This window comes from Homalodisca vitripennis, unplaced genomic scaffold (assembly GCF_021130785.1).
Source record: "Homalodisca vitripennis isolate AUS2020 unplaced genomic scaffold, UT_GWSS_2.1 ScUCBcl_1368;HRSCAF=4906, whole genome shotgun sequence".
Lineage (NCBI taxonomy): Eukaryota > Metazoa > Arthropoda > Insecta > Hemiptera > Cicadellidae > Homalodisca > Homalodisca vitripennis.
Window position 1 is genome coordinate 1 of NW_025777496.1, and position 16,325 is coordinate 16,325.

General features: G+C 33.1%; 1 protein-coding gene across 1 annotated transcript; it reads right to left on the bottom strand.

The window, feature by feature from the left end:
- Nucleotides 1-334: 334 nt before the first annotated feature.
- LOC124371408 (deleted in malignant brain tumors 1 protein-like) lies at nucleotides 335-10,578 on the bottom strand (the record flags this gene model as incomplete). The annotated part of the gene is made up of 3 exons (XM_046829740.1): nucleotides 10,452-10,578; nucleotides 7,810-7,966; nucleotides 335-394 (listed from the first exon to the last, which is right to left on the bottom strand). Coding segments are annotated over exons 1-3 (344 nt in total), but the record flags the coding sequence as incomplete, so codon positions are not given.
- Nucleotides 10,579-16,325: the final 5,747 nt, after the last annotated feature.

Consider the following 16,325-nt stretch of genomic DNA (forward strand, 5'->3'; position numbering starts at 1 on the left):
CCCAATATCTCAAAATTTGTTGGTACTGATGTGCTGTTCCTGGAATTTTATTAAGTTTTTCAGATTTAAAAGATATTACTGATCTGTGAGAGATCGGTATTTATGTGCTCAGTGAAGGTTCAAATGGACAATATAGGACCAGCGAGAAGTGAAACTTCCTGGCGAAAAAGTTTATTCATTACAAACACTAGGCTACCTTTAGTCAAAAAGTAATGCACACATTACTATACTAACCAAGTTAAAAATAGTTAGCAAAGCCTTCATACATGTCTCCGTCTTGGAACTGCATCAGGAATTTAAAACTAACTACAGAATAACAAGAACCTGGACTTACCTAACGTCTCCTTTCTGAAGTGTCACCTCCTCGAATACAACTCGAATCCGTTCTTTAGACCTATAACAAAGTGAACTGACTTGAGCGCTGACCTAACAATATTCAAATAAGTATTATTTCGATAATTAATCTCCCTCGCAATCAGTAACTGAAATGACCAGGTGCAAAGATCAACAGGACTACACGAGTGTTAGGTTTGGTCATGCACGTGATTGGTGCGTGACTACTAACGGGATTACATGGTGATAAAATTGACGCTCTTAGCCACTCTTCGTGATTTATCACGCGTTTCCACACTAGGGTCTAAATCTCTATAAATTGGGTGTTAGATTTTTTCATGATTTATTTTTTAAGTTTACATTTAAAAATATTATTTTCTACGTATGAACAATGTCAACTAAGTAATGGGTACGTTAACTATAAAGAATAATATATAATTATTTCCTATATAGACTTTTAAGAGTAAACTAATTGCATGGCATCTTAAAATTGTATTGCTTTACAATAATTTTTTAAATGCAGGTGTAAAACATGAGAGTAACTTTGCCTTGGAATTTGTTAAACGGCATAATAATATTGAAAAATTACGAAGGATACCAAGTCTTGAAATAGTGCATTTTTGAAAAATATATTTTGCAGTTTCATAATTTGTGTAATATTTTTTTAAGTTATGTCTATGTATTTTAGGAACTATTTAATAGTGAATCCACATAATGAATTTTATAATGACCTGACCAATGTTTGTGCTTTTAGCTTCTAATAGAAGGAAGTATTTCGGATTGAAAATAATATAGTTCATTTAAAAATTTCCCCTGCCGAAAAAATATCGTTCAAATAAATGGTCACTTAAAAAACGAAGATTGAATTTCGTATCTATATAAATAATTTTTTTACCCGTAACATCATGGTGTAGCTATATGGTCAAAATAGTACATTGGAGTACCAGCACAGAGAGTAATCATCTTATTTTACTATCTGGGCTGGTGTGGGTTTAACTGTATAGAGTATATTATTTTTTTATTCTATATAGTATATCAATAGTTAATACTAGCTGGCATATACATTGTTTTAACCCGTAGTAGTCTAGCGTAGCCATAAGTTCACAGTACAATGTAGAGTATATAGTCATCTATTTGTATTATTATCTAATTTCTTATCTGTAATGGTGCGGTAAAACTAGATAGTATATACAATTATTTAACGTAGCTAGTATATTAAATTAGTTAAACTAGCTGGTATATTAAATGTATAATGGGCTTGTATATCCTTATTGTTTAATCCGTAATAGCCCAGAGTAGCGTTTTATTTTCTTTTATGTTTTTTTTTTTACTAGCTATGGCATTTTATGTTTTTTCCTTCATATTACTACTTATTCAATACACGTAGTAAGTTCTTTATCGATATCATATACATTTAAGAACTCATGGGATAAGACAATTTATTTATGAGGTAATAGTATTGCCACATTTGAAAGATGGATATATGTTTAATAGTAATAAAATGTATTATCTTAAATTTTTGTATTCGAATTTTATCGTTAAATCAAAATACCTTTCACAATTATAGGCCCTAATACATTCTAATAAAAACACGTTTCTAATACTCCTGTAATAATATTATCCAATTCAAAATACATGTTTAACTGTATTATTCCACCTAGCAAATGAACATTATATAACTTTCTTTATGAATAATGTCTAATAGGCATAGTACTGTCATTATGCAGCTACACTAGACCGTTTCATATTAATAGATATTTTACATACCTTTATTGTTGGTAATTATTTACGAAATAGTTCTTTACTAACTTCAATGAACTTCGGTGTAAATGGGGATGTGGGATTATTGTATATAATAAACCTAGTGACGGTGCTACGGGCAGATTATATATATATTTAGATTATGATGATTTACTGATTACGTATTCAAAATTCTATACATAAAGCAATGCAAAAGGTGTTTAATTCATAAAATAATGTACAAATATTATGCTAACATTTATAGGGTAGGATGTATAATTAACCTCAGGTTACATACAAAAAACAGGTAAGATGCTCTAATCATTTTTATTAAAATGTACTTTTTAATCAGTATATCACAGTAATTATTTCATAGAAAATTTTTCATTTGACTTCCCTTCATCAATTAATTGAAAATATTCTATTCTGGCTTTGTATATAAAAACTAATTTATACTTTATTTTTATTATTCATATATAATGAAAAATATCCCTTTATTTTAGAGGCGTAGTTAGGGTTATTTAGCTCTCTCTACCACTCAACCTCACATATTATACTTAATATTACTGTAAAATTTCGTTTGGTTTATAAAAGTTATCTAACTATTTTATGATGACTGATGCATAGACTTTTAAGGCTTTGTAATATAATGAATTAATATAATATTACTTATTATAATAACTTTAAATTAATCAAATATTGAAATGTATTATAATTTAGAAGATATTATACATCGTTTAGCATGTATTTTGTAAAGATTTGGATAATAAGTGTGTTTTATATACTAATTACATAATAACTCGCAATAATCAAATATAACACTAAGAAAATATTTGAAAGACATCTAGTGAAATTGTTTATTGTTATTGTTGGAGTTTCAAAGATTTGGAGTTTATTAAAAAAAGAATCCCTCTGTATAAACCTGAGTACGCGCCTTAAAAAACAACACAGTTTGGAGCAGCAAAATGAAACTGCTCCCCAGAGGCTGGCCGGGCAGGCGCTATTTGCATGGAGGGATTCGTACATCATTGTGAGCCCGCTACATATTGTATGGGAGTCCGGCTCTTGTCACCTTAGCGGAGTTTACTGAGTCGATTGTGTTTGAATTGCACGGAGAGGCACTTGTTCATCCATTTGTTGACGAATGCTTCATCACTGTACATCATTGTGAGCCCGCTACATATTGTATGGGAGTCCGGCTCTTGTCACCTTAGCGGAGTTTACTGAGTCGAATGTGTTTGAAATTGCACGGAGAGGCACTTGTTCATCCATTTGTTGACGAATGCTTCATCACTGTACATCATTGTGAGCCCGCTACATATTGTATGAGAGTCCGGCTCTTGTCACCTTAGCGGAGTTTACTGAGTCGAATGTGTTTGAATTGCACGGAGAGGCACTTGTTCATCCATGTGTTGACGAATGCTTCATCACTGTACATCATTGTGAGCCCGCTACATATTGTATGGGAGTCCGGCTCTTGTCACCTTAGCGGAGTTTACTGAGTCGATTGTGTTTGAATTGCACAGAGAAGCACTTGTTCATCCATTTGTTGACGAATGCTTCATCACTGTACATCATTGTGAGCCCGCTACATATTGTATGGGAGTCCGGCTCTTGTCACCTTAGCGGAGTTGTACTGAGTCCAATGTGTTTGAATTGCACGGAGAGGCACTTGTTCATCCATTTGTTGACGAATGCTTCATCACTGTACATCATTGTGAGCCCGCTACATATTGTATGGGAGTCCGGCTCTTGTCACCTTAGCGGAGTTTACTGAGTCCAATGTGTTTGAATTGCACGGAGAGGCACTTGTTCATCCATTTGTTGACGAATGCTTCATCACTGTATATCATTGTGAGCCCGCTACATATTGTATGGGAGTCCGGCTCTTGTCACCTTACCGGTGTTTGACTGAGTCGATTGTGTTTGAATTGCACGGAGAGGCACTTGTTCATCCATTTGTTGACGAATGCTTCATCACTATACATCATTGTGAGCCCGCTACATATTGTATGGGAGTCCGGCTCTTGTCACCTTAGCGGAGTGTACTGAGTCCAATGTGTTTTGAATTCCACGGAGAGGCACTTGTTCATCCATTTGTTGACGAATGCTTCATCACTGTACATCATTGTGAGCCCGCTACATATTATATGGGAGTCCGGCTCTTGTCACCTTATCGGAGTTTACTGAGTCCAATGTGTTTGAATAGCACGGAGAGGCACTTGTTCATCCATGTGTTGACGAATGCTTCATCACTGTACATCATTGTGAGCCCGCTACATATTGTATGGGAGTCCGGCTCTTGTCACCTTAGCGGAGTTTACTGAGTCGAATGTGTTTGAATTGCACGGAGAAGCACTTGTTCATCCATTTGTTGACGAATGCTTCATCACTGTACATCATTGTGAGCCCGCTACATATTGTATGGGAGTCCGGCTCTTGTCACCTTAGCGGAGTTTACTGAGTCGAATGTGTTTGAATTGCACGGAGAGGCACTTGTTCATCCATTTTTGTTGACGAATGCTTCATCACTGTACATCATTGTGAGCCCGCTACATATTGTATGGGAGTCCGGCTCTTGTCACCTTAGCGGAGTTTACTGAGTCGAATGTGTTTGAATAGCACGGAGAGGCACTTGTTCATCCATGTGTTGACGAATGCTTCATCACTGTACATCATTGTGAGCCTGCTACATATTGTATGGGAGTCCGGCTCTTGTCACCTTAGCGGAGTTTACTGAGTCGAATATGTTTGAATTACACGGAGAAGCACTTGTTCATCCATTTGTTGACGAATGCTTCATCACTGTACATCATTGTGAGCCCGCTACATATTATATGGAAGTCCGGCTCTTGTCACCTTAGCGGAGTTGACTGAGTCGAAAGTGTTTGAACTGTAGATAATGAAAACAATTTAAATTGTGATTGCTATTAATGTATAAAAAACACGTAAGTACCTATAGCCTCTTTCAATTTGAATGCTGGGACAAATATCACTTCAGTTGGTCTTAAGCCATGTTCCTTGGCCTTAATTGCCAACCTTAAATGTACTGAGGTAGTTGGAAGATATTTGAGAGGTAATATTCAAGGTGTGAATGGTACAGGTGAATTCCTCTTTAAAATATCATCTAAGAAAGTGCCTATTAGAGAAAGATTGCACCTATCTATGATCTATCGTAGTTTAAAAAAATTCTTATTTATTTGTTATTAAAAAAATATTACCACGAACAAAAGATGTACGAAAAGTGATACTTTAAAAAATGTCATCTAAAAACTGTTATAGTTGTAATGTTTTGAATTACAAAAATAATTATAATAATAATTATTATACATATTATAAATTGTTACTGGCAAGTTAAAGCCACAGCCAAAGACCAACTGTATGATCGTAATGATGCTGTGACGTCATATGGGGGTGATCAGTTTGAATAAATGCCATTGGCTGTCTCATCACGCCACCAGCTCATACCACCACTACCACTTCCAGTGTCCTGCCCTTGTCTCTCTCTCAGTTACCCTCCAACCTTAACCGATTCCCCGTAAACCCGTACACAACAATAGTCCTTTATAGTTTTGTGCTCATATCCGAACATAAATTATTAACGACATACTGAAGTATGAGGAAAATTTAAGATTTATTAATCAAAACACAATTTAATTAACATTCAATAAACAAAAGGAGAAACTACCATTTTCTAGTAAATGGCTCATTCACACAAATATTTGATTGCATAGCAGGATACGGTTCAATCCAAAATAATCTAAAATAATAAAACATTATCTAAGTTATCAATCAGTTTAGCAGAGCATTGGCTATTGCAACTAACAACAGAATTGCGTGGATAACATTCGCAAACTGTTACATTTTTTCCGCGTAATCTCATATCAACATGTAATCTGTTTTGTATATATATATATATATAAAATTTTTAAAACATAGTTTAAAATTTCTAATTCGGTACGTTACTATCACTCTGATAGTACCTTACAGACCAAACGTTATCAACGTTTAAAACAATAAACCGTCTATTTTAAATAATAAGGTCAAAAATAAAATACGTAGCATTTTGCGTATTAGTATTTTTTTTTTATGTTATAAGATCCTCAGCTAGAAAATCTGACATTGTGTAATTTAGAAATGTATAAAAATATATTACAACTGTAAAATCTTTTGGTTTAAATGTTTTACGGGGACCATTTTGCGTCACTATATGTCAATTCACATAAAGAGATTCACTAAATACGTGATCTAAGTTAAAATTATTTATATGAAAGGAAAATCACTCTTACAAATATATACAAATTTCTTATTTCATCCACCGATTTGTTAAAGATGTGAATTACGCTTAATTCGTAATTTAGTAATTGTAATACTTGATGATTATTTTTTTATAAGTTGCGTTGAATGAGCTAGGGTTTTCATCTTAATATTCCCAACTGTTGAATGTTATAGAACATATACTATATTATTATCTCACAACAGTGATGGTTGAATATTGTGTTATATTAGTTGACAAACTTTTAACCTGTTAAAAATGTTATACTGGTACTATGGAGTTGTCTTTTGTTAGCTTTGGCTTATCGGGAAAGTACTGTTGTCTATTATCTTCCTTTAGTTACTAATTTATATAACTAATTAAGTTCTTTTATTCCACCACCGTTTATCTCCTCTCGTAAAATGGTTGATAACAATTAATGCAAATCATTCCGACCCCCTTCAACCATTCGACTCTGCAGCAATAAATAATTAACTCAGCTGAGCACATTCAGGATTTGAATTGAATCAAGTAAGCTGCTTTTTTGTTGGCTGTACCAAGAATACTAGTACTTTAGTTAATTTAGTAAATCTAAGGCAGAGCTGGCATAATATATGATAATTAGACGGGTATATAAAAGTTATATGGCTTCCAATAGTGAGATAGACATATGCGAATGGTTGCATTGTGATAAAATGTTTCGATGTGGTCTGAATCAATAAACATATACAGGGTGATTGAAAATTAAGTTAAACCATTTCTTAACTTTATTATTATTTTAGATACATAAAATCTGTTTGTAGCAATCTTACTAGCTACAAAAGGCTATACTAATAATGATAGGTTTTAAATATTTGACCCTCAGTTGGCAGAGGTGTGGTGGGCAACTCAAAACTTTCAAATAGCACTTATAACTTGTTTCAAAGGTCTTAGTTAGCCAATAAGAAATACTCTTATAGAATTAAAATCTGACCACTTTCCATAAGAAATAACAGCCCCAGACATATAATTTTGTAAAGTAAGTTTCACCCACTTTAACTTGTTTATAATTTTAGATATATGAAATCTGTTTATTACACTCTTACTAGCTACAAAGGGTTACACAATTAATGATAGTTTTCAAATTATATGAAAAATGCTATAAGTGCTATTTGACAATTTTTAGTTGCCCCGCCCCCTGTCCCCTGAGAGTAAAAATGTGAAGTATATCATTATTAGCGTAATCATTTTTAGCTAGTAAGATTTTATATATATAAAATTTAAAAAAGTTAAGAGGGCGTGCAACTTACTTTTCAATCAACCTGTATATAAATAACGACAAAACAAAGTCGATAGCAAAACAATACAATCCTAAGCCAAAGACACAAAGTATACAGATAATGAAGATAAGGGTTGATTCAACTATATTCAATACAAATATTTTCCTACTATATTCATTATTTCACTATGGCTACTTAATAAATTCACTGCATAATACAAACCTTGCTCTGAATCTGTAGGCGCACTTGATATGCTTGGGGTAACTAGAAGGATACCGCGGCGAGTAGAAACGACCGTATGATGGAGTGTAGTTGCTGGAGATGAACTGATGGTCGCACAAAGTCCCCTGCAGCTTCTGGCCGTCGTTCTGGAACATCCCTGGAACACAATATATTCAATGATCTTCAGGGTTCGAAAATAATTTCTCACATGTATGTAGTTTATCACCTCTTTTGTATAGTCAATTTCGATAACAAATATAGCTTGTTTTGACGAATTTATTATTAATCCCAACTTTCGAAATCCCTTGCGTCGAAGGATTTTCGGAGAAATATTAGCAAAGTAGGTAGAAAGTACAACATTGGAACCACGTTTTTAACACTCACCACACTTAGACAAAGCCTCTTAAAAACAAAAACAAGGGCACGCATGAATCCAAAACCTGGATTTACAAAATAAGGTAGAAGTATGCTTCACCACGCGTCACGTAATAAGCTACGTTGAGGCCACGTAGTTGTGCTCAGTTCATTACAAAAACTATTTGCGATTTTTTCGTTAAATTTATTGTTATTCATAACAGATATATACACATCTTCACTGAAACTCAACCAAATCCTATGAAGTTACACCACAAACTCTACGCTACCTAAAGATAATGAAATTACTTGGAAAATTTCAAGTCAGTATATCAATTTGATTTAAAGATAAATCGTTTGGACAGACAAAAATACAATTTTTACTACCTAGAATGATAGGCTGCACTAATGCTCAGACATTAAAATTCAGTAGTGCTATACGTGAGTCATCAAACTCTTTAATATTAGAATAACTAAACACGAAAAAAGTGACGTATGCATTCGGTTGGAAGTAGAACAATAAATAGGGAAAGAATTCTTAAACTATATGACCAATGAATGACTAAAATGTCAGTTAAAATTAGCTCGCTCTGGCCTCCATAGTGAAAAAAGAGACAGGAAACTTAAATACTTAAATACAGGAAAGTAAAAAATGAAAATAAATATACGCGAATGGTAGTATGGTTTCAATTTCTTCATCTAGTATGAGTCAATATAAAAAGACTCACTCACGTTCCGTGGATTTTTCATCATCATGCTTCTGTCGTGATGATCACTATTTACTATTGACAAATGGTTGGTTGTCAACGGTAGATTGGTGTGAGTTGGCGGCGCATTGCGATCTGTTCTATATAGTTTCAAATTAAAATTAGTGTTAGGTGACACACATTAAGATTGTTGAGATTCCTAAATTATATAGTCCATCTGAGGAAGACATCAGATAGCAGACCTCGAAAAGTAGGCAGTGTTTTCCGTTTTTATTTATTTACTAATTTTTTGGCAATGAATGCTATACATGTATTTGCAGAAATTCTCCACAAATATCAAAATTTTTAACATAAAACATATGAGTAATATAAAAGTTTAAATATGACAAAACCATTTTCAAATATTTATATAGGCATAAATATTAGGTAAGAATATTATTTTTACAAAGAAATTATACTAAATATAAGCGTATCAAATTTGTAATTATCAAAAAAGAACATAACAACATCACGGTATTAAAAAGGCAACTAGGATTCTTGAATTTATACAGGACTAAGAATGTAAACACCGATTAGGACCAAGGGTTCCTTTTACAAGAAGTATATTTCTCTTCTAAGAAAAAAGGAAACAATAAATACTGACGAGGACTTTCAGTAACTTACAAACGTTACCGCCTACTAGTGTCCAGTGATAAAGTGAACAGCAATTTACAAAACTAAGTACTACGTACAACCAAGAAACATTCAGTCAATAAATATATAAACTAATGTTCGTGTAATTACATTTAATTTGGTACCTGGTTATAAATGCGATGATTGTATAACACTTAAGCTACCAACGAGTAGATATCTAGGGAATCCTCAATATTATTATTATTACTATTACTAATGGTTTTCTCTTATGATTGATCAATAAAGGTAAAATAGAAGGTCCAAATAAAAACTTAAAATTGAGGTTAAGTGGCAGAGAGGGACTTTATAGTCTTAACTTCGCATCTAATAAAGTCATTTTTCATTTCATTTCAACTGACTAATTTTTTTACGTAAATTTTTGAATAAACCTGTGATACAGTGGGATATCAAAGGAAACGACACATCTTAAAGAATAGTTATGGCATAAACGGTCAGACAAATGGACAAACGTTACTTTCAACCATTTAAGCTCAAAATTGAAAGGAACAAATACACAAAAAATCTCAATACACTAGGACCTTTCTACCAAGAGTTAGCTATCTCACAAATACATATAGGTCAAATAAAAATTTCATTATTGTATGTCTGTCTGTCAGCACTACATTTTGAATACGAACTTAAAATTCGTTCATATATATAAAAAAAACTGAGATTTATAATGATGCATGTAAATTTATATGATTTGGAAATGCCGTGTTGATTGTTTCCAATTGATCCAATCGGTAATCACAATGTCAACAAGTAAAATGCAGGATAAACATACTGAATTGAATTGTTTGAGATTGAAACATGTGCCATTTATTCATAGAGTAAACAGAAAAATAACTTCTTCTTCAATTATAGGTCACCAGCATATGACTCAGTAGGCTGACACAGTTTTGGTTTTGCCTGCCGAAGGGGATCTAAAGATGTCTTTATGATTTTCCGTATTATTCCCTCCACAGGCCTCTCCAGAATGACACGCAGCCTCGTTGTGAGGCGTACTCCTGCCTTTACCTAGAAGGAGAAACGTCATCGCGTTTACCAAAACCTAAGTCTTTAAGGCATTACAATCCAATTTTATTGTACAAAACGGACAAAAAATCCAGACTGACTAAGTGCCCATTGATCTTTGGTCGCCAAAATAGTTATGGTTCATTCTTTCAACAAGGAGAGAGTACGTTTCAAGTTTCAAGTCTCTAGCATCTTTATATCAAGAAAATGTTACCTGGCCGACGAATGGGGAAATTGGCTAGCCAACTACAATTTTAAGAGGTCAATCACACTTATTCTATATACATAAATAAATACTTCATTAATTTTACAAAGACTACTACTTTATACATTAACCCTCACGAGCACATACAGCTGTACAGTGATTCATGACCATTCAATTGTTACTATACCATTTTGCTTGCTGTTATTTCTTTTTTATAGCTCTTGCCACTGTTACATTGTTATTTTATTATACATTGCTGATTGTTTCCCGTTACAACTGATTTTATTTATTCTCGTTCCTTGTTATCATTTGCACAGTTTTTTTTTATTTTTGTAATTATTGTTATTAATAAATACAAATTAATTGATTAAAGTGGTTTGGAAACACAATCCAGTTGAAAGAAGACCTCTAGGTAGACCCAAAAATCGCTGGAAGGATCAGGTGGAGAAGGACTTGCGGAAATTGAGAGCGGGTCAGGGGGACTATGAAGACAGGGAGAGATGGAGGCAGCTGGTTGGCGAGGCCAAATGCCACCTAGGGTATCCATGGCCATGGGAGTAAGAGTAAGTAATTATTGTTATTTAGTTTATAATTTGTTACAAAGATATTGTTTAATTTAGGATGTGTTTTGCACTCTCTGTTAATACTTGAATGTATTCCATTTCTCTTCTGCCACTTGGAATAACCTGTTACGATATAAGTGGGTATGTTAAATGTAAATTGATGTTGACCGTTGAAATAAATAAATTAATAAATTAATTGAAAATCGATTTTTTTTAAACTAAACATACTAATAGCTTTTCATATAAGTTTTTGCTTTTTTCTGGGAATTTGTTCCATATGTGAAGTAATTCAAGCATTGTGCTCATAGTAGACTAATAACCGAGCATTGGAAATTTACGTGGCGTTGGCTACAAAGCAAAACAGTTATACATCAGCAAACTGAGAAGTAGAGCAAACGTAACTATAAAAGTGTCCCACTTTCCACAAACACAAAGGGGGTGATACCTGCAATATTCCAGCACCCATAAAATATTCACAGAGGTGGAGATATTGCCACAATAGTGGTGAGAAAGTTCCCCCACTGCCGCTACCACTTGTTTGTGTCCGACATTGTGTGGAGATTTACATCCGCGCGGAAACAGCCCCCTATATAACACCGTGTTAGTGATTGTAGATGTTACATTTCAGCGTTCTTTGTTGAGTTGCCACAATGACCTCTCTTAATGATGCGAATCATTCGCTTGGATCTCTCTTATAATAAAACTACTACCCGCTATATATTAATTACTTTCTTAATATCTAAATACGTAAGTATTAAGTTATAGGAAAACAACAAAATTTGCGGAGTATAAGTGAAGGCTCTTACCCTCCAACGGTAACTCCAGTGGAGGTGCGTGTCAAATTTTTGTCAGGCCGTCGGTCTGTCTATCTATCTGTCTATGCGAATGATATATCTGGAACGAACTAATCTAAAGACTTGGAATTTTTCATGGACTTGCATGAATATACAGACAAAATCGAGATTTAAAGGAGTGAATATTTTTGTATTATGTTTATTGATAAATCTCCTGGTGGTGGTAACCAAAAAAGATCATAGAATAAAGAAATATGTAAACAGAGTAAAATAGTATTTGTCATTTTAACATGTGACATATCAAAATCCCTAACTATGTAAGACATTTAGTAGGGTTTCATATCTTCTAGACTGTAAATTTGGCATCTAACTTCATTTCTATATAGAGAAAAATTAATTTGATGATAGCACAAATCCATTGGTAGAATTTGGCTGAAGAATATTGAATTATATCACTCAGTAGGCTGGAACTCTCTTTTTTGTTTGCTAGGACGTGTAGAGATACGTTTTATATCGGGTTATCTGGCTTTTTGTCTATTTGCAGGACATTTTGTGCATAAAATAAAATAAAACTTTTTATCCAAGGATCTCGCGAATCTCATTTCACTTCAGGCATGGGGCATTCTTACCCTCTTTTAGTAAAAACAAATGACTTCAAGGAACGGTGTAAAAAATACTTTAATTTTAACGTATTCACAGTCCAGGTGTATCCACTTTATGCCTAGATTTTAATTTATTCCGTGTCAATCATCCTCACGTTAATAACTAATTCGTTTCACAATCAAAGTTAACTAATGCCTAGTTGCTGAACTGCAATGACGTAACTGTTGACGTCATCCCATCCTACAGTAGAATTAACGGTTTTTGTTCCAACGAAGGGCTAGACGGATAATAATTTTATAGCTCAGAGCGTTAGTTAAGCAATCCTGAGTTGATAAAACCTCCTATAATACCCTTAAATATCACAAAATTGTTTTAGTTAGATATGTAACCGTGTGTCAGATAATTGATATAAGCGTGTGTGCGTATGTTTGTTTGTTTCAATACCTAAATTTGCAAATTCAATTCTCTTAAAGAATATTTTATAAAAATAAATATTATTCCATAGGTTTACATTGAATTATACTAGACGCAAATTATTTTTGTGTCATTACTGGAAGTAGCGAAATTTTGAACATGCCCACTTACCTAATCCTAACACTAATAATATTATAAATGCGAGAGTGCCTTTTTTGGTTTTCTTTCACGTGTAAACTACTCAAATTAGTGTACTGAAATTTTACATTAAATTTCTTATGATCCTTGGTGTTATTATAGGCCTATTATAATTTCGAGCTACGCCGGTCCTTAAAGTAGCGAAATACGCCATCTTAGTCTCTAAAGTTATAAAATATTATATTGAATGAACCTGTCAAATGTAATCAACCGTTCCGTGTAAAAATTGTTGATTATTTTCAATTTGTTTACATCTATAGTGAATGAACTAATCTAAACCGCGTAATACGTGGTGTTTCTCCTCTAAGCAGCTTTTAAAAACAATTTTCCCTATCACTATTGGAGAGCAGAAGCATCAGTGTATTTTAGCATACACTTTAGTGTGTGGAGAGAATGGTACGTTTACTTAAGTGTAGTTAATTGGAGAAAAGCCAATAACAAGGATAAGATGTACGTGGTCGACGGCAAGTTTAGATGAGTGAAGCGCCTATGGAAGGTAATCTAGCAACGGCCAAGTAAATTTCTAAAGAAAAACCATAGTTTTTAGAGTTAGATTTCTGCGATTAGGTAAGTTGAAATACAAAATTTGAAAATCGATCTTTAAAAATAAGGGCTTTGTGGTGTAATGGTAGCACTCACCCGGCAAGTAACAGATTCGTGTTTGAGTCCCGGCGGAGCAAATACGTTTTTTGATTAAATTTATATGTATATATATATATATATATATATATATGTGTGTGTGTGTGTGTGTGTGTGTTTGTTTGTTTTTGTTTTTGATTGGGAAAGAAGGCAAAATCAAGTATGGAAAAAGTTCTAAGTCCGATGTCAAATAAAATTTTTGTCAAAAAAGACTTGACAGATTTATTTTATCATAGAAACAACTGAATAATACCGTACAAAAACTTGCAATTTGCGTGCTTAACAGCGTAACTGCACGTGAAATTACAAAGGAATACACCAGACAAAAAATGCAGTGTTTGTATTACAAACATCGTTGAAGGACGTTTTTTTTTTCAATCTTTCGTAATAATCAGTGTATCATAAATGCTTTCGTTAAGAAGCATTTGGAATGTTGAATTTGTCACATTGATGTCAAATAATTCCAATGTTACTAAAATCATTGGAACTATTAGATAAAATATATGAAATGTTAGATTTAATTTAATTGAGATAAATTACGAACAAAACCAAAAGATAAATGCTAGTTTTATGTATTGTAAAACACCTAATATTTAACTTTTGCACTAAATGATTTTGTAATATATCGTAAAATATTAATAATTAAATTGTTCTGAAAGTATGCAATTGCTTTTTTAAGTTTGTTGTTACATAAACATATTTATATCCACACGCATTATTATTTAATACACATTCCACACGAAAATGATAAATTAAAATTACAATTCATAGCTTCTGGGTCAATTAATATGCAAAACAGAGGCATGTAACGAAGTATGTATTTGGATTTGCGTATATTGTACAAATATGGTTGTATAAATTCATTAAAACGATGCAGTTACCGAAAAATCATGTAAGCTACGTGTATGTTACTAATAACGTATATGGGTTGTGGCTCAGAATTTCTTTTGTATTACATATTTGGTTGAAATGCTTACGAATGCGTTTTTTTATAAACCTGCTCTTGTAGTAGAAACGTGTGTAAAGATTCCGACATACTCCTTCCACCGATATTGCTTCCATTTTAGGTTTAAAAGTTATATTCATGAATAATCAGTTTTACAACCACCCTACAGCATGGCTGCATACAGTAAAATACGTCATTTAGTAGTTTTCTTGAGTCATAAGGTCTTCTTCAATATTATACACCTTTAAATGATACAGCGTTTCACTTTTATATTTACAAATCTGATCTATGCTCTTACTTTGTTTTAGGCACTCGAGCGTTTTTCACGTGATTGATTTTTAATGGCATTGATTCCTAGTAATACTTTTCCTCATTATTATCTTTGTAATGTTTTAGCCCACAAATGGTTTTTTTATGTTATTATACGTTATGTATAGTAATTGTGTATAAATGTTACTGCTGCAGTAATACTGCGCTTCGTTATTTTACTCCTAATTTATTGCGTTGTATGTCGTAGCATTGCGCAGAAAGAATGTTTGTGCCAAATGCGCGTTACACAAGTAGTTCTGACCTTTTCTACTACGTATCAGCACTTCTTAGTCCTCTGTCATGACAGTTTGCATTGATGAGTTCAATTTAGTCAAACATTGCAATCACCTACCGCGTGTTGTTGTTGAATGGCAACAGTCCTGCAGTAATTTTTTACTTTAATTTATCGAACATATAAACAATTGGCTTTGGTTACGTGATGATGACACGAACATGGATAGTGAAAATTACTTTATACATTTGATATAAAACAATTTGAAAATATAAATTAAAAGCAACTTTTTGCATAAGAAGTATATATCTAAATTATAAGACCCCTCTTTTGTAATAACAGCAAAACTTTTGCAAAACAACGACATACAAAAATAAAACCGTTAAGGGGTTACAATTATCTTGGATACAAAATTGCCTGAGTTAAAAGAAATAAATCAAAGTCACTCGAATACCTTGAATAAGCTGAGACTTAGTGAGACTTAAATTATTTACTTCTATTATAACATTTTTTTTTTCAATTACAATAATTCGATACGTGTACTTATTATTTACCTTCGCAGGTTTCAAAGATTGTCTAAGAAACTAGTGGTCGGCTTCGTAAAACTTGTTTTGCTGTAGTATATATATTGTGATTATGGGTTTATTCTTTTTATTTGGTACAGAATGGGTCTCCCCTTCTTCCAAAGTGATATGACATGTAAGAACCCGTATTTCTCCCTAAAGAAGGTGGCTCCTACTAAAATCTTACTCACTCAGAATATGTTGTACTTACAAAAACAAGAGCAAAGTACTTTTGGTACTAAAAACAATGAGTTTTTAGGTTTTTTGTCATAATAGAACAAACGATTTGAAATGGGTACAAAT